Genomic DNA, 26,560 nt, shown 5'->3' with positions numbered 1-26,560 from the left:
AATACAATGAAGAGTGAGATCATGTGTGCTTATCGGATAAATTTCATTAAACCTAACAACATTGGATCGCTGTTGGGATTTTCATCGCGTCGTATTATTGAATCGCGATTGTGGCATGAATCGGATGCACCTATAAATATCATAAATGTAAACATTATTTCCATAGAATGTAACGTGACTGCAGGTGCATACAGCAACGACAAGTGCGTACACACGATACACGAATTTTCACCGAGGGTACCACCGGGATATAAGATATCGGAAACGCCTGCACAGATTATTTACCGTCGCACGGAGCATTACTAATTTGACGATTCGCATTGTGGATCAGGACGGCCAATTACTCGATTTTCGCGGAGAGGAGATTACAGTTAGATTACATGTACGAAGACGTAAACGTGAGATTCTCATGTTGAATGAGCAGGTGAAGGACACAATTTTACACCAATCAAGAATATTCGGTCGTGTGACATAAATTGTACGACAATTAAAAATATTTAATCTTCTAATAAAAAGAAACTCACCGTGTCAAATGTTGAATTTTTAAAATCATTGGGATTCGTCGTACGAAATATCTAAGATGTCTAACATTTTGAACATGGGAGGCGAGCCGATCTTTGACGACTGCATCGTCAACATTGAGACGTACAATCCGTACGCCAATACCACTTTTGGAAACAGCGACGCAATAAGGATATCCATACAACAGCAGGATTTATACACGTTACCATGTGAAAGTTTTCTCTACGTCGAAGGAAGATTGATGATAAAGAAAGACGATAGGGATAAGAATGACATAAATCTCGGAAATAATTGCGTGGCGTTCATGTTTGACGAAATTCGATACGAATTCAACGGTGTGGAAATTGATCGCAACAGAAACGTTGGAATAACCAGCACCCTCAAGAACTATATATCGTTATCATATGACAAAGCAGTAATTATGCAGAATGCAGGATGGCAATTTTTATATAATCTACCGGAAGGATACTTTAACTTTTGCGTACCGCTTAGTGTATTATTGGGCTTTTGCGAAGATTACAACGATAACAATTCTATCGTTGGAAATTCTACAGCTCAACCGGAAATTGAATTATTTAAAGTGCAGTGGTAAATGCCGCATGTTACGTTAAACAAAGTCAACAAATTATCTTTGCTGCGAGCTTTGGAGAGTGGACAATGTCTAAGTATGAGTTTTCGCTCCTGGGATCTGTACGAGTACCCTTTGCTGCAGAGTACGACGAAACATTCATGGGCTGTCAAAACTGCAATTCAACTCGAGAAACCGCGCTTCGTTATCTTTGCACTGCAGACTAGTCGAAAAAATATCATGTCTCAAGATGTGACAATCTTTGACGACTGTAATTTGACCAACGTAAAACTTTATCTAAACTCTGAATTTTATCCATATGATGATTTAGATTTTTGTAAATCTAGATATGCCATTCTGTATAACATGTATCGACGTTTGGTAAATCTTATTATAGACATGAGTGTGAAATGCTGCTCAACGTAATCACATTCCTGGAAAAAGGACCTTTTGCGGTCATTGACTGTTCGCGACAAAACGAATCCGTCAAGAGTGCTACCGTAGATGTGCGCATAGAATTTGATTGCAAAGAGGATGTTTCCGCGAATACTACCGCTTATTGTCTTATTTTACATGATCGTACAATTGAATACTGTCCGTTGTCCAACGTAGTGCGCAAAATCATGTAACATCAAACTAATAAAATCTGAGATATTTGACGTTAAAATACAGTCTTGAAAAGTCATCATTATCGTACCGACATTTGTGGATTTGCAAGGATTTATTGTCAATAAAAAATTTGTCGTAAAGAAAGTGGCGGTACTGAGAAAAAGAGTCGTTCTCACGCATTAGATTTTTGCTAGCTCAATGCCATGGCGTGTTCTTACAAAATCCGACAAGTCTTGCGCTTTTGGTTGATTGCCTATCATTATGAATTGCGATGGAAGGACGGGATGATACCGTACAGCATGGCGAAACATCTGATTACATCTACTGTGTGTAATACGGATGACAGCAATACTACCGTATACGTTAAGGAACTTCAGAAACGAGAAAGGTTGACGAACATGCTCGATGTCGGTGATGGGATATATATCAAGACATTGGATGCAGCTTACAAAGACATTGAATCTTTGAATAATCTAGATGTTATTAATACTATACGATGTGAAAAACATGTTAAGAATTGTGCTTTACAAAATGTATTTAAAATATTTAACTGGTGGTCGCAACACCAAAATAATTGCAAAATTTTTTCGAAATAAAGAAAAATAAAACGCAATAAAATGTTTATTTCTACCTTTTCCTGTACATATAAGATATATAGATGTATGATGCAGTTTGATAACGGTTCGATAGCTGGACGATGCGGTTCGGTAGCTATATGATGCAGTTTGATAGCGGTTTAATAGCTGTACAATGCAGTTTGATAGCTGTCTAATCCAGTTTGATAGCGGTTTAATAGCTGTATAATGCAGTTTGATAGCTGTATGATGCAGTTTGATAGTGGTTCAATAGCGGTTTAATAGTGGATCGATAGCTATATGATGCGGTTTGATAGCAGTTCTTTATCTGTATGATGTGGTTTGATAATGGTTGAATAGTGGTTCGATAGCAGTTCTTTATTTCGATCGAGACGTTGACCGAGGCGTTGACCGAGACGTTGACCGAGACATTATATAAGACGGTCTCGTTGATAAATCACGTACGTTTTGTTAGACAACGGTGAGCGCAGATAAAAATTCTACGAAGCTGACGTGGCTGAGAACATGCTTTTCAAATTTTATTTTTTAAGCGATGTTTTAATTGTGATTTGATAGATGTGTTCGGCTGATGTGGTTCAATTCTAGTGATGCAGTTCGATAGCTGTATGATGCTGTTCTATTGACGTATAATACGGTTTGATAGCGGTTCAATTGTGGTTCAACAAATGTACAATGTGGTTCGATGGTGCAGTTTGATGCAGTTTGATGTATATGATTCAATATAATACATTTAATATGCTCTTTATGGTGTTGCTTTAAAACATTGCTTTACTTCGACAGAGACGTTGACCGAGACATTGACCGAGACAACATCATATAAGACAATTTTGCTGATAAATCACATACGTTTTAGTTCTTGTTAGACATGGTAAGCGCAGATAAAAATTCTACGAAGCTAACATGGCTGAGAATTTTTTTCAAATTTATTTCTCAAGTGAGAGTCACGTACTTCTTCAGTATATAATGATGAGAGTCTGCTCCTCAACGTTAGTGAAGCTCCGCAACGCCAACGTCAATTCGATCTTCACAGTGTCTCGCGTTTATAAGTGATTACAATCAATATAATGCACAGAATTAGGATTGAATATCCAGTTGTAAGTACATGAAAAGATCACTCTCAAATTGAAAATTATATTCAAATTAATCATTGTTTCATATAAGCAATATATTCTTCTTAAATTAAAAATATTATAGTTTTATTTCAATACTGCAAGTATTATTTTCTATTCAACACTTTTTCCTTTCCGTTCAAGAAAATTATTGTAATTCTTAAATAACATGAATATCATTTTCTCTCTATATAAAATAAATCCTTATTCAAGTAAATCTTTTTGACTTAACGCAATATCATTTCTTAATTTTTAGTACGTATACGTTGGTGACATCCCTCACGGAACGACTACGGCCGTTTACGGCCGTACATATGTCAGGGTGCTATCGAGCCATACATCAATTATTTGGCTGAATAATATAGTATCAATACGTAGGCTCGTTGGTCAGCAGGTATATAATATTTGTTTTTGGATGCAACTATACAAAATTTGTTTTGGATACAGCTCGAGTACAGCATGATTAAATTAAAAACGTCTTTTTTTCAGCCATATTTTGGATTCGACGAAATCCGTATATCTGGATTCATTAACATCGCCGCAACTCGATGAAGGCGATATTTCCGCCAAACGGATCAATGGCGAAATAACCAAAATATGGAAGATGCGTATAGACAACATCCCGATCCCAACGTTGACGTATGGGATTTAAGAAGATTATTTGATATGGAGCCGATAATTGATAACAATCGGGAAATCTGGGAGTGACTTTTATTATAATTACTTTTATTACCTTTTTATAATTATTATTTTTATTACATTTTTATTATACTTTTTATACTTTTTATATATTTTTTAATACTTTTTTATACTTTTTATATACTTTTTATACTTTTACATATAAATAATGGTTTATGTATAAATAATATTTTACTCTTATAAATACTTTTATAAATATATAAAAATATACTTTTATAAATTTATACATATATTATATTGTTTGAAATTTTTTATTTTTTCTCAGGATTGTTCCCTTAGAATATCACAATCCCTCTCCGTTACTCTCTCTGTTCTAATCTTACAAGGGAACGGACAGAACTGTCCCTCACCGATTTTAATGAGCTTTGGATATGTTGTAGAACATAAAAAAATATTAAACCCATATTTTCTTTTATCTGCGTATCTCGACGTTTAGGGGTTGAAACCACCCCTCGAAAATAACGCATTTTTTCGTTTTTTGCGAATATTTTTGAAAATATAAGGTTTATGAAAAAATGTTCTATACAAAAGTTTTATGGCATTTTACACTCTTTACAATAGTATATTTATATTTTTTAAAAATTTCAAATTTTTTAATTTATCCCAGCCTTACCCCCTTTTTTCAACATTTTAAAAATTTTGTAAAGACAAAAATTAAAGAGCATTAAAAGCCGAATCCACCCATATATATTAACATATGGGTTCCATCATTCTCAATTATTAGCAAAACGAAATAGTAATTTCGCGCTATAAGTGCCACGCTAGAAGTAGTGTTGCGTTATTTCTTTAGTCGCGTCACACCCAATAACTGCCTTTTCTGCGTATATTTTGATATTAAAACATAAAAATGGATTAATCTTAATTATATAATACGCAATGTATTACACGATATAAAGCATAAATGCATATATATAACAAAAGTAGCATATCTATACGTATGTGCCTACGTACATTTTCATTGTTACAAATGCGAATATAACTTAATATGAAGCAAAATATTTTTTAACATTTAAAACTGCAAATACAATATAACGAAATATATAATATCAAGAGAAAAATATAAAACATAAACTGCAATAACTATTTGCATAATTGTATTATTTACACTATATGCACGTAGCACGCTCTGATAATAAAGATAATATAAGTTGTTGTGAGTGCGCGACACTCACACAAACTCTACTTGTAATAACGAGAAGGGTGTCAAGTGACACCTCGCGCGACGACACCGTCCGGCCTTGCTACCGGGCATCGCACCGGCCTTCACACCGGACATCACACCGAGCTACATATCCGGTTACTCATTTTGCCACCCGAAATCTCCTGATTTCCGGTGGAATGCGCCTAGCTAGCAATTGCTGGCTAAGCTAGTGCACGGGCCAAAGGCCCGTGACCGCGAGTGACACCCCTTGGTAACAAGCCGAAAGGCTGAGTATATAAAGACCGCGGAAAGAGAACGAGTGGGCTCATAATCAATAATAATAGCGACGAGTATATGTCGCTCGTCGAAACTACAAACTAGACGAAGTAACTCATCTTTCGGGTTCGCTAACGAAAACTGTACAGGAAGAATAAATATATATCTCTTATTATTAACTCTCGGCGTTATCTCTTGGAAACCTGATCCCGAGGAGTCATCGGCAGCGGTCCCGCACTGTATCCCGAGACCAGGGATACAACAAATTGGTGGCAGCGGTGGGATTCACTGCCGAAAAAATACCGAAAAGAGAAAAAACGCTCCCTAACGGACTCAGCGCACAGAGGAAAACCGCCGAAGAGAAACATTAAAGCCAGGGCGACAAATTCACCCGAGGCGCAACGAAGCCGACCTGCTGATTCTCCGAGACAAGGAAGGAAGATAGCATCGGACAACAGCGATAGCAGTGTTATCTAAGACGACACCGACCTACCGCAACGTGACGCACCAGCCACAAGCAGCTGAGCGACGGACAACATGCGGCGATACATCGCGGTAATGTAAGTCCACGAAATTATTTTGTATACCAAAAACCTTGTAATAAAAACGACACGCGAACCCGAATTGATTAGGCCCCCGGTAACACTATTACCGAAACGCGTACTAACGATAGCGAATGTCCGACGACAATAGCACACCGATAAGAAACGAATCGTGGCTATTCAGTAGAGCGGCGGCGCGATCCATACACTATCGCGAGTTAGAACTAGCGTGGCGAGCGGCACAGGCCCTCCGTGAGGATCGAGATAACGATCGCAGGGTCTTAGGGCGTCTCCTAGACGGCGATAGCGAGCTACCCGAGCACGTCATACGTGAGCGAGAATTTCCTTTCGGGGCCCTCGACGCCAGTTTATTTTCCACCGACGCAGTTGACGTGACAAGACGAGACCGCGTGGACAGACGGACGAGACCGTACGTTAGTCGCACTCCGAGCCGCGTATCTTCACGAGGTGAATTTTCGCTGACCTCGTACGATTCCGATATCTTTAACCCTGAAGAAATTTTCGAGAGATACGAAATGAGTACCAACGAACAAGCTCAACCCTCGGGAACTCAACCATCAGAGGCTCAACATTTCATAGCCGACGCAGAGCGGGAACTTCAAGAAATACACCATGAAATCCGCGAAAACCCAGTTGCACGAGCAGCACCGCCAAACGTAGCGCAAGAGAGAGACAATGAAGTCCGAGACACTCTGCGCGCGGTGATTCAAGAATTACGTCGGTTACAAACGGACATAGACGCCGTACGGGAAACGCAAGTACACACTCAGCGCATTCACGACTATCGACCATCGCGACTCAGTAGGAGAGACACAACCTACGTAGATCACGATGATGTTCGCCACCAGCGAGGTCGCGGGTCCCTACCGTTAAAAGAAGCGCGCTGCATGATCCCTGAATTCGACGGGAATGCAAGTAAACTACAAGAGTTTCTAAGCGCCATGACATATGCGGTCGAAAACATCGATCCGAACGATGAGGTAACTCTGTTAGGAGCTATCCTATGCACCAAGTTGAAAGGGCGCGCAATGTTGGATTTCCAAACGCGAAAGATTCGCAATTTTGAACAACTAAGACAGGAATTAGAAGCGTGCTACGTGAGTAAAAAGAGCACCACACATTTGCAAATTGAATTTAATACTCTCAAACAAAGAACCGGAGAAAATGCACGGACCTACGGACTTAGAGCCGACAAATTAACAATGGATCTGTATGAGTCCATGATAGAGGGTCGACAACATTACACAACGGAAAATAAACGCGCGATATTAGATATCCTACAACAACAGGCGCTTGAGAATTATCAAATAGGGCTAAACGACGACACAAAAGCCGTAGTCAGATCGCGAGGATATGCAACGTTGCAGGATGCGATAGCGGCCGCGACCGCAGAAGAACGGATAAAGGGAACAACAGTTTCCCGCCCGAAACCAAAATATTATATGCCGGCCGCAGATAATTACAAAAATAAGCTACAATGTCGAAAGTGCGGAAAGTTAGGACACCACGGAAAAGACTGTCGCAACAGTCGTTACTCGAACCGGTTCGCACTACCACAACCTGATAAAACACGTATAAATGCCGTAGAGAAATTCTGCAAGCATTGCAAAAAACGTGGCCATACACAAGCCGAGTGTTGGCACTTGAACGGGAGGCCTCGCAACAAAACGCCATATCACCCTCCTCGACCACAAAATAATGGGAATAAAAATAACAACCCTAGAAAAGCGATCGAACCGCGTAAAAAGAAGAATTCCGGATCCGAGTCTAGTAGCGAAGACGAAAGGAAAACAGCCGGAAAGAAAGATAAGCGCGCTCAGACGTATCAGGTCGCGCAAGTAACTCGAGCCGCCCAGCCGAGCAGCGGCCTAGATCAAATCACGCTTCCGATACAAGAAACGCGCTCAGGAGAAATAAACATGCTTTTCGATTCGGGCGCAACCCTTTCACTCATCAAGGTAAAAAACTTAAAAGGGAAAACTCGAATTTCCCCCGAAAAAATCACCCTTGCGGGAATAACGGGGCACAAAATGTATACAATCGGAAGCATGCAAGCCCACATTAATATAGGCGAACAGGTATTAAGACATACCATGTACGTGGTCAAGGATGACTTCCCCATGGAGTACGATGGAATACTGGGACTGGACTTCATGAAAAATCACCGCGTGATCTGCGATTACGACAAACAACAATTGAACATCGCCGGCGTCACTTTCAAAATAAAACCTTACGGTAAGATAATTCTACAACCGCGCAGCGAGACTATTGTCCGAGCAACCACTAACCGAAATCAGCCCGGAGTAATCCAGGCGAAGGAAACTAAGCCCGGCGTATATATCGGACGATGCATGGTCAAGCCGAAGAATTTTGCATGCGTAATCAGCATCATAAATACCACAGATAAGCCGGTAGAGATACGCACGCCGCACGTGACAATAGAAGATCCCGACGAAAGTGATCATCAAATATACGCGGTTATCAACGAGGCGGAACGCGCGAATAAACTCCCACGAAGCAAACGAATCTGACAAACATTGCGTACCCAGCATCTCAATTCGGAAGAACGACAGGCACTCACACGGATATGCGAAGAATACCAAGATACCTTCCACCTCAGTGGAGAACCACTGACATGCACTGCAGCAGTGAAACACGAGATACGTACACAAGCCGACTCATCGCCGGTCAACGTACGGCCGTATCGCCTCCCCGCAAGGCATAAGGAAGAGGTGAATACACAGATAAAACAAATGCTGCATGATAGCATTATCAAAGCCAGCACGAGCCAATGGAATGCGCCACTGCTAGTGGTACCCAAAAAGGCCGACTCGTCTGGAAAACCGAAGCTCCGAATCGTGATCGACTTCCGAAAACTAAATGATCTAACAATTGGCGATTCTTTTCCCCTACCCAATATTGAGGAAATATTAGATCAGCTGGGAAACGCCAAATATTTTTCGACGCTAGACTTAGCGTCGGGGTATCATCAGATACCGATGGCTGAGCCAGATAAACAAAAGACAGCGTTCTCGACACCATACGGACATTATGAATATAATCGGATGCCCTTTGGATTAAAAAATGCGCCAGCCACATTCCAGAGGCTGATGAACTCGGTACTCATGGGAATTCAAGGACTCAGATGCCTAGTATATCTCGATGACATAGTGATATACGGATCGAGTTTAAGCGACCATAATAAACGCCTAACAGAAGTATTGCAACGCCTACGAGAAGCGAACTTAAAGTTGCAACCGGACAAGTGCGAATTCCTGCGCAAGGAAGTAAATTACCTAGGACACGTAATTTCCGAAAATGGAATATCGCCCGACCCGGCAAAATTGCAAGCTATAGAAGATTTTCCGGAGCCCAAAAAGGTCAAAGATATCCAATCATTTATAGGCCTGGCCGGATATTACAGAAAATTTATCAGCAATTTTTCCAAGATCGCGAAACCATTAACAAAACTAACAAAAAAGACGGAAACATTCGCGTGGACTGCCGAACAGCAAATAGCTTTCAACACATTAAAAGAAAAATTAACTACGGCGCCCGTACTTCAATACCCAGATTTTACAAAAGAATTCAACGTGACTACCGACGCCTCAGATTATGCAATAGGAGCCGTACTGTCACAGGGACCGATAGGAAAAGACCGTCCCATTGCTTACGCGAGCAGAATATTAAACCGCGCCGAGCAAAACTACAGCACGACAGAGAAAGAATTACTTGCAATAGTATGGGCTGTAAAACACTTTCGGCCATATGTCTATGGGACAAAATTCAAAATCGTAACTGACCACAAACCCCTTATATGGTTATTTAACGTAAATGACCCCGGATCAAGATTGATCCGATGGCGATTAAAACTGGAGGAATATGACTATGAAATTATTCATAAGGCCGGTCGAGCGAACGCGAACGCCGACGCGCTAAGTCGCAACGTGAAGCGGGAAGCTCACGTTACCAAAGCAGCTGATAGAATCCTCACACTAGACGAAGACGGCGAATACGCACGTGCATCTACAGAAGATGAAAAGGAAGAAGACAACGTATGCGAACCAGCGTACACAGAAGAAAAGAAAAAACAAATTCTATACGAATATCATGATGCACCTACGGGAGGGCACCAAGGAATTGAGAGAACAATAAAAAGAATACGATTGACACATAATTGGCCCGGATTAACGGCCGATGTAGAGCGATACATTAAAAAATGTGAGCTTTGTCAGAAAAATAAACTTTCTCGGAGAATAAAAGCCCCTCTTGTCGTCACAGACACGCCTAGCCGACCTTTCGAAAAATGTGCACTGGATATAGTGGGACCACTAACAATAACGAAAAATGAAAATCGGTACCTACTGACATTCCAAGACCATCTTACAAAATTTAGTAAGGCAATACCTATACCGAACCAGGAAGCAAATACTGTGAGCAAAGAATTTGTCACGAAAATCGTCCTGGAATACGGAACGCCAGAATACGTACTGACAGACCAAGGCACTAACTTCCTGAGCGAAATTTTCAAGAATACGTGCAAGCTACTGAAGATAAATCAAATTCAGACTACCGCATATCATCCCGAAAGCAATGGTATCCTCGAGCGATCACATCGGACCTTAGCAGAATACCTGCGACATTATATAAATAAGGACCAAACCGATTGGGACGAATGGATCCCGTACGCGATGCACACGTATAATACAACGCCTCATACGGCGACAGGGTATACACCGTTTGAATTAATCTACGGTCGACAGGCAGAACTGCCGACGGCCCTGACAAAACCGCCTAAACCTACCTACAACTACGACGATTACGCGCAGGAATTACGGGAAAGATTAAGAGCCACTAATCGTGTCGCACGCAAAAATATAAAAGACGAAAAGGCCAAGGCCAAGACGCAGTACGATAAAAAGACAAAAGAAATAAGATTTAAAGTCGGCGAAAAAGTATTACTTTACGACGAAACGCTCCGACGCGGAAGATCGAAAAAACTCGACGCGCAATGGACCGGACCGTATACGGTAACCGAAAAACATTCTAACATAAATTATACAATAAAGCGGGGGAGGACAACGACGCGCGTACACGTAAACCGTCTGAAACCGTTTATTGAGGCCTAACTCGCGGTCAAAAGAGAGGATAAAAAACATGCTCACATGCACGCACATACACAATAAAAAGAAAAAAGAGAAATATAATAAATAAAAAAGAATTAGACTCACCAAAACGAAGACCGCCAACCAGGAACATAATCCATAACAGCAAAAAAGGATACACTATACACTAAAACTAAACTAAACACTAAAACTAAACTACACACTACAAACTACTATACTACAAAGCATCTATTAGTCAACCGCGTCCATGTCTGGATCCTCCGGCGGAAGATCCAGACGAGGCAAGTTCCCCTCGCGCAAATATTGATCCACGGCAAACTCGAACTCCAGATCGAGGTCACCACCGAATTCTTCACTATAATCATTAGTTAAAAAACGAGCAAGCAAAGGGGCGGGTATCAAAATTTCCCCAAGCTCGTCGGTCGGAAAACACTCGGAGAACACCTCGCCCTCCGCACCGGCGGGAACAAACATTTCGGACTCCTGAGAAAGGTCCATGAACAAATCTAAATCTCCATAAGGAGCACTATCAGGGTTTGATAAATGTTCAAACCCACTAACGAGCAATGGCTCAGCGGCACCCGTGCACTCCTCATCAACGGACGAAAAACTTTCGTCCAAAAGAGCCACAGTGTCAAGATCACTGAAATCGTCGAAACTGTTCTCACTCTCCTCAGCACTCTCTTCACTGGAAGACGCGAAGAAAAACTCACGACGAGACATGATTATAAAAAACAAGCAAACGCACGAACAGATAGCCGACAAGAGACTAAAGGACCGGATCGTCCGGAGAAGAAAAGACACACGAAAAAAGGTGTAAATAGATAACAGGATGCAACGCTAAGCATACGATAAAAAATGAGGAATCAACGAGATACACAGGCAACGGAAACGAAAATATGACACATTTCGAAGTGCGAAATGATAAACGATACAAATTGGAGAATTCTTTTCCGCTCCCATCTGAACTTGAGAATCCTTTTCCGCTCCCACGGTCCCACAGCGATCACATATAAAAATACTTTTGTAGCAAGTAAAAATAATATATACAAAAAAAAAAAAAAAAAAAAAAATTTTTTTTTTTTAAATAAAACAAAATAATTACAGATTTATAATCTGGGTGACGCTAAGTTCCGCAGAAGACCCGGACATGAAGGCACCGTATGAAATAGAAAAATTTACGCACCATCCAGGGATATATTTTGAAAAGCTAGGAGGATTACATCAGGTTGAATCCTTCTGGAAAGTGGTCATCAAGATAGACGTGACGACACTATCAAAACGACTCGCACAGGTAGAAAAATACGTACGCAAAACGGATAATCTATGCAAAATGATAGCAGTCATAGGGAAAGAAACATGCGAAAATTTACACAGCGTTATTGCAAAAGGGTGTGAAAGAACTAATAAATTAATAGAACGCATAAACTCAACATACAATACAAGAATACACAAAAGAGGATTAATCGACGGGATAGGATCAGTCGCAAAATCATTGTTTGGTACGATGGACGCAAACGATGAAAAATTAATTAACGAACAACTAACGGTATTACACGACTCACAGGAATTAAACAAACACGCAATAAAAAACCAAATAAAAATAATGCAAGCCACTATCGCTCACATTGATAACAGTGAAAGAACTATCCGACAAAACGAAAATACTCTCGCGGACGCGACAGACAAACTAAGAACAAAATTATTAGAAGACGAACGCCAAAGTAACTTACACGAAAATTTTATAATAATTAACGCGGTACTGTCTGATCTAACACGCGACGCGGAAGACGTACTAGAATATTTAACGTTTTTAAAAGAAGGAATTCTGCATCCTCGGTTAACACCTATATCAATAATAATAGAATCACTTAAAGACGCTAGCTCGCAATTGCCCGAAGGACTCTACTTCCCATTCAGAATAAAAGAGAATGAATGGTCGACAATAGAGAAATTTGCGACAGTAGGCGCATACTGCGATCAAATAAATATATATACTATTTTACGATTCCCTCTAATTTCGATACCAAAATACGAAATACTAAGTGTAATTCCGCTACCTATCCCAAGTCAGAACAACATTTTTTCGTTCGTAGAAATTAACAATCCCCTGATTGCAATAGACACAGAACAGCGTACTTACATAACCCTCGCAAAGAACGACCTGCGGAAATGCATAGAGATAAATACCGAATACTTATGCACGGAAAATCACCCCGTATATCGAATAAACCCAGACTCTATCTGCGAGATAAAAATGTATCTAGAAACGAAAGATCATTATAAAAATTGTAACATAAAAAATGCGACGTCGAACCACAGTCTTTGGATAGCGTTAAGTAATTCACACTCGTGGCTATACTCGTCACCACGAAAGCAAGTAATTACTCTACATTGTAAAGACCATGGAAAAATAAAGGAAACAATTGAAAAAGTAGGTAAAATTACATTAAAAAATAACTGTAAGTTAGTGACAGAAAATACAATTATAAGATCACCCAAGATGTCACATGAGACAAGAGTAGAATCATATCTCCCTCAGTATAATATTTCACTACTACAGAAGCCTGGTTTAGAAAACGATACAGGTCTCAAAGAAATAAAATTAAAAAATATTATACCAAATCCGACGGAATTAAAAAATTCCAAGGATAAATTAGAGGAGATAGACAACGAACTAGATAAAAATTCAAGTTCGATTTTTCAGTCGCCACACTTTATTTTTCCAATGGCGACAAGCGGAACAACAATTGTAATAATAATAATAGCCGTAGTAATAGGATTTATTATAATAAAAAAGAAAAAACGGAATAACAATAAGCGGGTGACATTAGATATAGATACAGAATATACGATACCGAGATCTATCCTAAAACGAAGCAACAGCACACGTTTCTAACACAAAAAACATATATATATATATATATATGTATATATATGTAATAGTAATTAACAACTATATGTAATAGTAATTATTATATATATCATATACAATTTGATCCATTATTTCCTGCGGGAAAAAACGTGGCATTAGTTTGCACAGCTCTACGTCTCGGATTAACAAAATCAGACCACACGATATATCGCGTTACACCGGAACCAAAGAATCAAAAAACTTATTTCTGCAAATTTCGCTCACACACCGGATGTGCATAGCTGAATTGACTATGACCATATATGGCCCGATTTAGGGAATTACACCCCACCACTTCCATTCTTACGAGACTATAAAAACTGACGACCCAATCGAGCCCTAAAGACTCGATACTGTCGTTACGATAAACAAAGTTCAAGCTCAAGAACAACAGCAGCAGCCAGGCGGAACCAGCCCCGCAAATTACCCTGGTGACATAGAGTTTACAACACACACACCAACTCCAAGGACAGGATGAAAATTCCTGTGGAATTTGAACTCAGTCAGCCCATCGATGGAGTGCGCCCATTGGACCACCCAGAAAGATACGAAAGACTTCTACGAAGCATCTGCCTCCAACCAACAGAGAGATGTCTAGTGGAAACAGAGTTTCCTTGGAGAAGATGGTGCCGAAGCTGTTATCGCCAACGATACCGGCTTTATTGCACCATAAGAGATCCATCGGCACACGGATACCGGACGCAGCTCTCACCTGACGAACATTGGGAAACAATCACCGAGTGTTTCAAATGCGGAAAAGTGTTAATGAACGTGTGCCCTGCCAGAAACTGCCGGAAGTGCATCGAGATATTCCTCGACGAAGAAGAGGCCGTAAACGAGACCCTGGACATGAACATGTTCAGTTTTGAAAGATTTTAAAACCTGTGTGTACGCGAATCTGAGAACGAGCAATACCAGCTACGAATGGTATGTAATTATTAGTATAAAACAATAAAGAAATAGCGATTAGTATATAGTGTTTCACTAAAGAAAAGCGATAAGATAGCGTAAACTATTAGTTGCGAAAACTCAGCCCCTCGTTTTCTTTTCAATAAGGGGGAGGGATGTTGTGAGTGCGCGACACTCACACAAACTCTACTTGTAATAACGAGAAGGGTGTCAAGTGACACCTCGCGCGACGACACCGTCCGGCCTTGCTACCGGGCATCGCACCGGCCTTCACACCGGACATCACACCGAGCTACATATCCGGTTACTCATTTTGCCACCCGAAATCTCCTGATTTCCGGTGGAATGCGCCTAGCTAGCAATTGCTGGCTAAGCTAGTGCACGGGCCAAAGGCCCGTGACCGCGAGTGACACCCCTTGGTAACAAGCCGAAAGGCTGAGTATATAAAGACCGCGGAAAGAGAACGAGTGGGCTCATAATCAATAATAATAGCGACGAGTATATGTCGCTCGTCGAAACTACAAACTAGACGAAGTAACTCATCTTTCGGGTTCGCTAACGAAAACTGTACAGGAAGAATAAATATATATCTCTTATTATTAACTCTCGGCGTTATCTCTTGGAAACCTGATCCCGAGGAGTCATCGGCAGCGGTCCCGCACTGTATCCCGAGACCAGGGATACAACAAAGTATATAATTTAATTTAATTTGAAGTTTGAAAATACATTTATACGGATGTATATATACATTTTGCATATGACACGGACAAATAACTTTAATATCAGTGTTGATAGAGGGACCGGTTGTTTTCGCGCAAGCGCATCATGTGAGGCTTCAATAAAATATCCATTAGTAATAGGAAGGAGATCTTTGATCGTACATCTTGCACACGACACCAACGTATAAATATAGTAACAGTGATAGACGGATCGGTTGTTCTCGCGCAGGCGTGAGGCTTCAATAAAGTATTTATTAGTAATAAATGCTATATATATGTTATATATATCGTGTAATACGTTGCGTATTATATAATTAAAATTAATGCATTTTTATGTTTTAATATAAAAATATACGCAGAAGAGGCAGTTATTGAGTGTAACGCGACTAAAGAAATAACGCAACACTACTTCTAGCGCGGCACCTACAGCGAGATTACTATCTCGTTTTGCTAATAATTGAGAATGATGGAACCCATATGTTATTATATATAGGTAGATTCGGCTTTTAATGCTCTTTAATTTTTGTCCTTACAAAATTTTTTAAATGTTGAAAAAAAAGGGTGGGAGGTGGGATAAATTAAAAAATTTAAAATTTTTTAAAAATACAAATATACTCTTGTAAAGAGTATAAAATACCATAAAACTTTCGTATAGAACATTTTTTCATAAACCTTATATTTTCAAAGATATTCGCAAAAAACGAAAAAATGCGTTCTTTTCGAGAGGTAGTTTCAACCCCTAAACGTCGAGATACGCAGATAAAAAAAAATATGGGTCTAATAATTTCTTATGTTCTACAACATATCCAAAGCTCATTAAAATCGGTGAGGGACAGTTCTGTCCGTTCCCTTGTTAGTACAGCATCGAATTTTATTCAGTCTTTATGCTATCGCATCGTTTATATTAATTCACTTTTTATAATCAAAGGAGTCGTTGATTTTACAAAGAGCATTCAAATGGAAATACAAAATTTTTTTGCATGTGCAGCAAAACAGTAATTTTATTTTACAATGTATTTTATTAAATATGTACGAACGGATATGATTACAGTTAAATTTGCAAAATTTTTACATTTCAATGCTATGTCTCTAAAACATGCACTAAAACACAAATAAATGATACAAAAACGCAAGAACAAAAAAAAAAAGATAACCGATATACTAAAAACACAAAATCCGTCTTGTTATTAACATGAATTGATTATCAAAAAACAATCGAATAAAACAATTATATAGTTTTATGCAGATAGGGTGCGATGGGTGAGAATGCATGTACCGCGTATAAAAGAGTGCAACGAGAGAAAGAGCGAGAGAATGATAAGGCTGCATGGTTAAAGATCGCGTACGGGTGAGAGAGAGAGAGAGATTCGCAATAGAGGGAGAGCGCGAGTACCGCGACGGCGGACGGTGGAGGACAGCGGCGGATGGCGGAGGGCGGCGGGCGGAGGGCGGCGGGCGCGGCGGCGGCGGACCCCGATTTCCCCTCTACCGCTCCCAGGTCGCGGACCCGAAAATCCCGCGTCAGCAATTGCCGCGCCGCGAGACCTCCTGATCCGCGTGACGTCATGCCCCCGCGCGCCTACAAGTTCCCCCCGCACACCCGTTCCTCCCTCGGAACTCCCCCCCCCCCCCCGAGTTAGAACCGGTGTAGTATTAACTACTGTTATTAACACGGAATGTTTTCACGAATTATTTCTAATGGTAATTCTTCCGAACCACAGCTCCACCTCCAAATGAGCTGAAATTTTTTGTAATGGCTTCTTATGGTTGAAAAGTAATATAAATAGTAATTTATAGTCGGAGAAAATCCAAAAAAAAGTTATAAACAAAAAGATTTAAACATGTACCATTGTTTTCTGATTAATATGGAATGAAAAGTCGTGAAGTTATATAAGAAAGAATATAGAGAACGCGTAGGTGGGGGAGGAGCTTCATCCCTTCTCCAGTATCCCTTCGCCGTAATTTTTCCTAACTCTAACCCACCAATTTTATTATTTTGTTAATGCGAAAACATTGGAAACGAACAGCGCGGATCTTGTTTGGCGTGGAAAATCGCAAAGCCATGTGGTACTGTACAAGCGTGGACGTCTTTACTTTACGTTTCATAAATATGATACATGATATCAGTGCTTTACGTAAAGTAAACGACGTACAGTACCACATGGGTTTGCGACTTTCCACGTCAAACAAGAACCACGCTGTTCGCATTAACTAAATAGCAACATAAAATTGGTGAGTTAAAGTTAAGAAAAATTACGGGAAGGGGGTGCAGGGGAAGAAGCAGAACGCGTTTTTTAAGAATATATTAATTCTCTTTCAATCAGAAGCATGAATAGTTCAATGCAAAATATTATGTTTTAAACAAAAGTATTTATGAATTTTTTTTGTTAATAACTTTTTAATGAATTACGAGCAACGGCAAAAATCTTTTGAAGGTCTCACTCAGGAGGGTAACCTTCATAACATATGTTAAGGTCAAGGTCATCGGGGCAGCATTTCCTGATCGAAATATTTACCATTTCGTTACTTCCATCGTGTCGTGTGCGGCTGTCTTCCATATGCTTGCTTGAATATGTCTCAGCACGTCCAAATTGAGCACAAATTGTCTTTGATGGACCCCCTACTGAAAAAATCACATCTCAAAATAACATGACGAACTTATATAACAAATCACGTAATTAATGTCGACCAAAATGTAAGAAAATGTTTCAAATTGTTACCTGATTTTTTAAAATCTTGTGATTTGAAAAATTACATGATTTCAAAGAAAATTATGTAATTTTGAAAAAGTACGTTATTTGAAAAATTATGTCATTTCAAAAAGTTGTACAATGTTTTGGGAATTATGATTTTGTCAATAAAAAATATTACAAAATTTAATTTACTTACTTCTTTTATGGACAAAATTATAATTCCCAAAACATTGTGTGACTTTTCGAAATAACATAATTTTTTAAATAACGTACTTTTTCAAAATTACATAATTTTCTTTAAAATTATGTAATTTTTAAAATCACATGATTTTTAAAAATCAAATAACAATTTGAAACAGTTTGTTACGTGTTTGGTCGTCAATAATTACGTAATTTGTTACATAACTTTGTTATGTGATTTCATGACGTGACTTTTTTAGTAGGGCCGACATCCTTCGGCTCGGTACAAGGCCGCGCGACAAATAATCTGAGGCAATCTTCCGCGCCTCGAACCAATATCCACACTTACATGCTCATGCGGCCTCGACTTGCTTCATTCACGTTCGTACTCAAATATGTACACAGCTTAAGATGTGCAACTCGGTTATTTTTACTCCTGTGGGTAAACACACTCACAGGAAATAACCGATATTTTGCTCTTGTAACTCAATGTATTAATTGTTGCAAAAAAAACATGAATCAGAAATTGAACCTAGGACCTAGTTTGGAAAAAAAGAGAAATGGATGTTTGTTATTATTATTGAATTAATTACCAATTTAATATCGAGATATTACTGTCTTATTTATCTTATAATTGCATTTTAAAGATCAAAAAATCTATTTGGTGCACAGTTCAGTAAAAATATATAAAATATAATTAATTATCAGGATGAAGATCCTACTGTGGTTAAGTAAGACTTCCTTTTATTAGTTGTGCTTTCACTTATCAGTTCTCTTATTATTATTAATAAACATTATAAAATTAAATTGTATTTTGGTTGAAAAAATTTTTAAGTAACATTTTATATTTGTTTATTAGCATCAAAAGATATTAAACTGCAAGTAAATTTAATTTGTAATATTAAACATTCCGGCAAAAAACTGTGTTGTAAGACTGTAGAATTTGTCGGCGGGCAATATATGCTGGTGATTGTAAATTTAAGGAATTATACATGTGAATATTTAGTGTTTGTTCGTACAGGCAATATTAAATATACACATTTCTGATTTTAAAAATCAATCGAGCTGATAATAAGAATTTTCCATTAGGGGTTCAAAAAATTTTATTATTTGCGAATATGGTTGCTACAAAGCATTTTTAAAAAACTCTATGTGACTAATCACGACAAACTTGTGCTTAAAGGATTACGTACACCTAGAGTAAAAAATAGGCCTTTTTCTCGATTTTTTTTTCGAAACGTAGTGTATGTAATTAATCCTAGTTATCTTTACTTTAAAATACATTCTTATAATATGTTTCAGAATAAATTTGAACTGAAAATATTTAAAAATGGCGGAGATATTGTCCTCGTCACAAGACCTTGTTGAAAAAAGGTGCTTCGCGGTGCCAATTGCAGCTCGTATAGGACTTATCTGAAATAGACCAGCCTAGAATTTTCTTAAACTGAATGATATTGTCTAGTCTTTGTCGTAGCCGATTTTTAAAATATCGACTTTTGGCAAAATAGCAACCGTTTAAAAAAAAAAGCGATTTTTAGGATAAAAATCGGTCGTTTTTTTAATTTAAAAAAAAAGTAGGGTAGTAACCTCTAAAAAAAAAGTAAGGAATAAACTCTAAAAAAACCGCTACGATAAAGACTGCCTTTTTTTGTGTAGATTAAGCCCTCCAAATTTTAAGTAAATTAGTCTAGCCGTTTCCGAGATATTTTTGGCACGCGTTTTGAAAACATGGTTTTGAGAAAAACGCGTTTAAAGTTTGACATTCGGTTAAAACGTAGATAACTTTTTTTCAAACATACATGGAGTCATCCGCTCCAGGGCCATACAGTGAACCCTCCTCAGATGTAGCGGCATCAAAGGCTTCGATTTTAACTTGCCGGCGTAATATTCTTGCGTAAACTATCTGCTGCGAAGGATTAGAAGGCGCCCATCGCGCCCCAGCGTCATCGAACGCGCTTGAACCTTTTTCGCTATATCTCCGAGAATTTTCAAGGAATCATTTTGAAACTTGTAGGAAATATTCTCAAGACCTTATACTTTACGAATATGTAAAAAACAAAAAATGCATTTTTTCAAAATTTCTAGGTGTATGTAACCCCTTAAACACAAAATTCTTGTTTAAAATTGCTCAATAAATCAGCAAATGCATTACATGTAGATAAATATTTTTACGTAAAATATAATAGTGTTACGTCCGGTGGGGTTTGAGGGAGCGCGGAGCGGGAAAGAAAAGAAATAATAAAGAAAAATATATAAATTTTATTCGTGTATTCTTGGCAATATCAATTTCATAGACGCGGGGATTACAATGTCCGGTCTCACGACCTTCACCGCAATGATTACGGGCCCTCGGTAGCCTGGTTGGGGAGGGGCGCAGTGAGCGGAAGACGCGGTCGTAGGGTTGCCCTCCGGTGCAGGTACACCCGTGGTAGCGATGATCTCCTGAGGTGACGGGAGCGGCAAGGCTGGCAGGTTGGCGGCGAAGAGCTCCTGAGGGGTCGGGAGCGGCGCTGGCGGTGGCCTTACTAAGGCTGGAGGGGGCGGAGACAGAAATACGCGGGGGTCAAATACCCCTCCAGATTCGTATTCGGCTTGGAGCCGCTTCAATTGAATGCGGCGGCTGGCCCGCCGTGACCTGCCCATCCTGAGCAGAGGAATGCCATTTCTATAATTGGTATTAGATAGACGCGTGGCTCGATATATTTTACGAATGTCGCTTAATAATTAATTAGAGAGAGAGAGAATGAGAGCATACATCCAGTCCCTCTGAGGGAGCGCTAGGGAGCGCTCGCGCAATGGTGACTGGCGTGGCTGCGCTATCGGGGAAGAAACGCGGGCGTCGCGGATCCTCCCGATGCGCAAATGAACTCTCCTCTCCTCCGTATAACTCTCTGAGGGGTGAGGAAAAGAAAGAGAAAGAAAAAATAAAATAAAATAAGATAGTTTGCTCAAAAGTGGGAATGAACTACTCACTTTATACACTCCGCATCAAAATTAGGGGATCACTTTTAATCTACCCAAAAATACCCAAAATTAAAACTTACATAACTTCGCGGGAAATGGTCGTAGAAAGAAAAATAAAAAAGCATTTTGAAGCTTGAAACCTCAGTTATAAGACACATTAAACCGTTTGAACTAAAAACAATTTGCCTCAAATAGATGGCGCTTTGAACATAACTGTGAAAAAATTTCAAAAAATACTCAACTTTAAAATCGTACATGGACATTAAAAAATTTTTTTGAAAATTTTTATTACAGCTAATTTAAAGCTTAAAGTCTCCTCTTTGAATTGGTTTTTTTTAATTTATCCTACGATTTTTTTCCGCCGAGTTATTCCACTTTCAAATAAACCATGCATTTTCGACACTTTCTCTGAAAAATATTCATATACCGCAGGCATTAAATGACTAAATTATCCAAGGGATGTACTAGGAGTAGGGGTGTGTGTGTGTGTGTATGTGTGTGTGTGTGTGTGTGTGTGTGTGTGTGGGTGGGTGGCTGGGTGAGTGTGTGTGTGGAGGGCAGTGTAGATCCTGCTCTCGGCGTTACCCAGATCAACAACGTGGACGTGGCAGGACTCTGATCCCGTGTGTGTGTGTGTGTGTGTGTGTGTGTGTGTGTGTGTGTGTGTGTGTGTGTGTGTGGTTGAACTTACTGTTCAGAAACGAGTGTTGCCACCTCTTTGCCGAATAACTTCCTGACATCGAACTCGCATATTGATGCAGCGACGTATATCGTCTTGAGAAATTTCACGCCAAATTTGTTGAAGGGCGGCAGTTAATTCTTCCAAGTTTGTTGGTTGTACTTCAAGACTTCTCAGACGTCCCAAACATGTTCGATCGGATTTAGGTCCGGACTCATGGCAGGATAATTAAGAAGCGGAATGTTGTTGTCTCTAAAGAAACGAAGAGTATGCTGAGCAATATGTGGACGGGCATTATCTTGCATAAAAATAAATTCTTGCCCCATAATATGCCGCATTGGTAATACGTAAGGATGCAATATTTCGTCGACATATCGTTGTGCATACAAAATACTGCTTAATGGAATGGATTTTCTTTAATCAGAAATTGAGAAACCCGGTTCTACAAAATACTGCTTAATGGAATGGATTTTCTTTAATCAGAAATTGAGAAAATATCCGTTCCATTAAGCAGTATTTTGTAGCACCAGGTTTTTCAATTTCTGATTCGAGCTTTAATAAAGCGAAGTGTTATCACGGTTAATGCATTTTCAAGATTTTCTTCCTATTGAAAAGATCTTCCTTTTAATGAAAATGTACGTACGCACTAACGTATTTACCCCACCCCCATCCCTTTTTTCAAAATTTTGAAAATTTTGTAAGGACAAAAATTAAAAGGCATTAAAAGCCAAATCCATCCAAATATAATAATATATGGATTCTATTATTCTCAATTATTGGCAAAACGAGATGATAATCTCGTGCTATAGGCGCCGCGTTAGAAGTTACGTTATTTCTTTAGTTGCGTCACATTCAATAACTGCCTCTCTTGCGTATATTTTTATATTAGAACATAAAAACTTTAATTACATAATACTCAACGTATTACACGATATAAAGTATAAATGCATATATATAACAAAAGTAGCATATATATACGTATGTGCGTACGTACATTTTCATTGTTACAAATGCGAATGTAGATTAATATAAAGCAAAATATTTTTTTAATATTTAAAACTGCAAATACAATATAACAAAATATATAATATTAAGAGAGAAATATAAAATATAAACTGCAATAATTATTTGCATAATTATATTATTTACACTATATGCACATAGCACACTCTGATAAGATAAAGATAATATAATTATATAATTTAATTTAATGAGTTTGAAAATACGTTTATAAGGATATATATATATATATATATATATATCCTTATAAACGTATATATATATATACAGGGAGTCCCAGAGCATACTGGTCACTGTTCATAAAAAGGTAGATGGGATCGAGATGAACATAAAAGTTCAATATTGTTGTGGGTTTGGTCTGCTAATAATCGAGATATAAATTTTTTAAATTATGCGAATGAGAGCGCGCCATGCGCGCCGAAGGAAGGGCTCGAGCCGCTCGAGCCATAGCACGGCCTACTGTTTCAAGCATTGGCTGCCGGCGGCGGCGGGGGAAAGAAGGAGAAGCGTGGCGTCGTCGCCGTTCCCACGTCTCGCCGCACCGCGCCTAAGCTCGCGTCGATGGCTGCTACGCACACTCGCGATTACATGACGAGATTATAAATTATTAATAAAAATAGGACAAATTTAAATCGTAATAAGCTTTTGTAAATAAGAAAGTCGAAAGAGAGAAAGCGATGGAAACGTATGGAACCTGCAAATAATATAATATTTGCCGCATCAAATTCTCTCGTTTTTTATAGAATATTAAATTAACGAAGATTTATCACGATTGATTCTTTATACATTCTCCTTTTGTAACCATCTTATTAGAAAATTACGAAATGCACGAAATACTATCCCTAATATGCACTCTTTGTAAAATAACACGATAGAAAAATATTCACGTTTGATCTGACAACTTCAGGATAAATTATTCGATGCAACTTCTACGGTGATTATAGGTAATTAGAGATCAATGTTATGTCAAGTATCGTTAGTATGGTTAACTAGAAATGATTTTCTCTTGTATGTGATAGAGAACTTCGAATTTCTTCTATCGTTAATACATTATAAGTCACTGAAAATCTGTCGTAATTAATAATGCAATTAAAGGTAGAAGAAACTGTAAGTTTTCTATGGTTATAAAAGAAAATCCTTCGTTGTGTTAACAATACATGATATTGAACATTAATTTTTAAGCATAATTATCATAGCATCGCGCCTAAGCTATCGTAAAATCGTTACATCAAGAAGGAATATTTTTCTGTGTTATTACAAAGAGTGTAACATACTATGGATAAGTATTTCGCGCATTTTAATATGACACCTCTCTCTCCCTCTCTCTCTCTCTCTCTATCACTCTCTCTCCCCCTCTTTCCCTCTCAAACACTACGTAGTACACAAATACAATAAATATTACCACGTTTAACAACATCTTTAGTTTGTACTATTCTACTTTCATTATGTGTAATTTGAATTAAATTTTAAAAATTATCATTTCTTTATATTTTTAGTGTTACACACGATCGAAAAAAAAATTATCAAAAATTATCACTAAAACTGCGATAAATAATCAGCACGATACTTTCTTTCTGAGTGTCGTATCGTGTTTAATGTTAAAAATGTTAAAAAATAGTAATCTTGTTAAAAAAATTTTATGACATTTAATGAAACTCTAATAATATTGATTGGAACTGTTGTTGAAAATGACGTTTATCGTGTTTCTGTAAATACTTTAAAGGGAAAGATATTCCTGCTAAATTACAAAGTATAAAAGTACAAAGTTCAATTTTACATACGAATCAAGAGTAAATAAAAAATTCAATAATGAATAAAAGAATTCAGAGTTTCTTCTACCTTTAATTGCATTATTAATTACGATAAATTTTCAGTGACTTTTAATGTATTAACGATAGAAGAAATTCGAAGTTCTCTATCATATACAAGAGAAAATCATTTCTAGTTAACCATACTAACGATACTTGACATAACATTGATCTCTAATTACTTATAATTACCGTAGAAGTTGCATCGAATAATTTATCCTGAAGTCGTTAGATCAAACGTGAATATTTTTCTATCGTGTTATTTTACAAAGAGTGCATATTAAGGATAGTATTTCGTGCATTTCGTAATTTTCTAATAAGATGGTTACGAAAGGAGAATGTATAAAGATTCAATCGTGATAAATCTTCGTTAATTTAATATTCCATAAAAAACGATGAGAGAATTTGATGCGGCAAATATTATATTATTTGCAGGTTCCATACGTTTCCATCGCTTTCTCTCTTTCGACTTTCTTATTTACAAAAGTTTATTACGATTTAAATTTGTCCTATTTTTATTAATAATTCATAATCTCGTCATGTAATCGCGAGTGTGCGTAGCAGCCATCGACGCGAGCTTAGGCGCGGTGCGGCGAGACGTGGGAACGGCGACGACGCCACGCTTCTCCTTCTTTCCCCCGCCGCCGCCGGCAGCCAATGCTTGAGACAGTAGACCGTGCTATGGCTCGAGCGGCTCGAGCCCTTCCTTCGGCGCGCAAGGCGCGCTCTCATTCGCATAATTTAAAAAATTTATATCTCGATTATTAGCAGACCAAACCCACAACAATATTGAACTTTTATGTTCATCTCGATCCCATCTACCTTTTTATGAACAGTGACCAGTATGCTCTGGGACTCCCTGTATATATATATATACGTTTATAAGGATATATATATATGTATGTATTATATTTGACACTTTTTTTGTAATGTTAAGAAACAGTCAAATATGAAAGCAAACTTTTTTTATGTTTCTAAAAGATTTCAGAAATATTTCAGAAATAATATTTTATATATATATATATACATATAGTGTAAATTATATATGTATATATATATATACATTATATATATATATATATATATATACGTTTATAAGGATATATATATATATATATATATATATATCCTTATAAACGTATTTTCAAACTCATTAAATTAAATTATATAATTATATTATCTTTATCTTATCAGAGTGTGCTATGTGCATATAGTGTAAATAATATAATTATGCAAATAATTATTGCAGTTTATATTTTATATTTCTCTCTTAATATTATATATTTTGTTATATTGTATTTGCAGTTTTAAATATTAAAAAAATATTTTGCTTTATATTAATCTACATTCGCATTTGTAACAATGAAAATGTACGTACGCACATACGTATATATATGCTACTTTTGTTATATATATGCATTTATACTTTATATCGTGTAATACGTTGAGTATTATGTAATTAAAG

General features: G+C 38.0%; 2 protein-coding genes across 13 annotated transcripts in view; both read left to right on the top strand.

The window, feature by feature from the left end:
• The window catches only part of LOC105831069 (cubilin), a 644,426-nt gene that overhangs the window by 179,728 nt on the left and 438,138 nt on the right, over positions 1-26,560 (top strand). The gene's annotated exons all lie outside the window — the stretch shown is intronic.
• LOC118647145 lies at positions 5,186-14,223 on the top strand. Its single transcript, XM_036291405.1, has 2 exons — positions 5,186-6,080; positions 12,317-14,223. The coding sequence occupies exons 1-2, from the start codon at positions 6,058-6,060 to the stop codon at positions 14,106-14,108; spliced, it is 1,815 nt and encodes a 604-aa protein (XP_036147298.1). The 5' UTR covers positions 5,186-6,057; the 3' UTR covers positions 14,109-14,223.

This window comes from Monomorium pharaonis, chromosome 8 (assembly GCF_013373865.1).
Source record: "Monomorium pharaonis isolate MP-MQ-018 chromosome 8, ASM1337386v2, whole genome shotgun sequence".
Lineage (NCBI taxonomy): Eukaryota > Metazoa > Arthropoda > Insecta > Hymenoptera > Formicidae > Monomorium > Monomorium pharaonis.
Note: the sequence above shows the minus strand (reverse complement) of the source record. Positions and strands in the feature narration are given on the sequence as shown.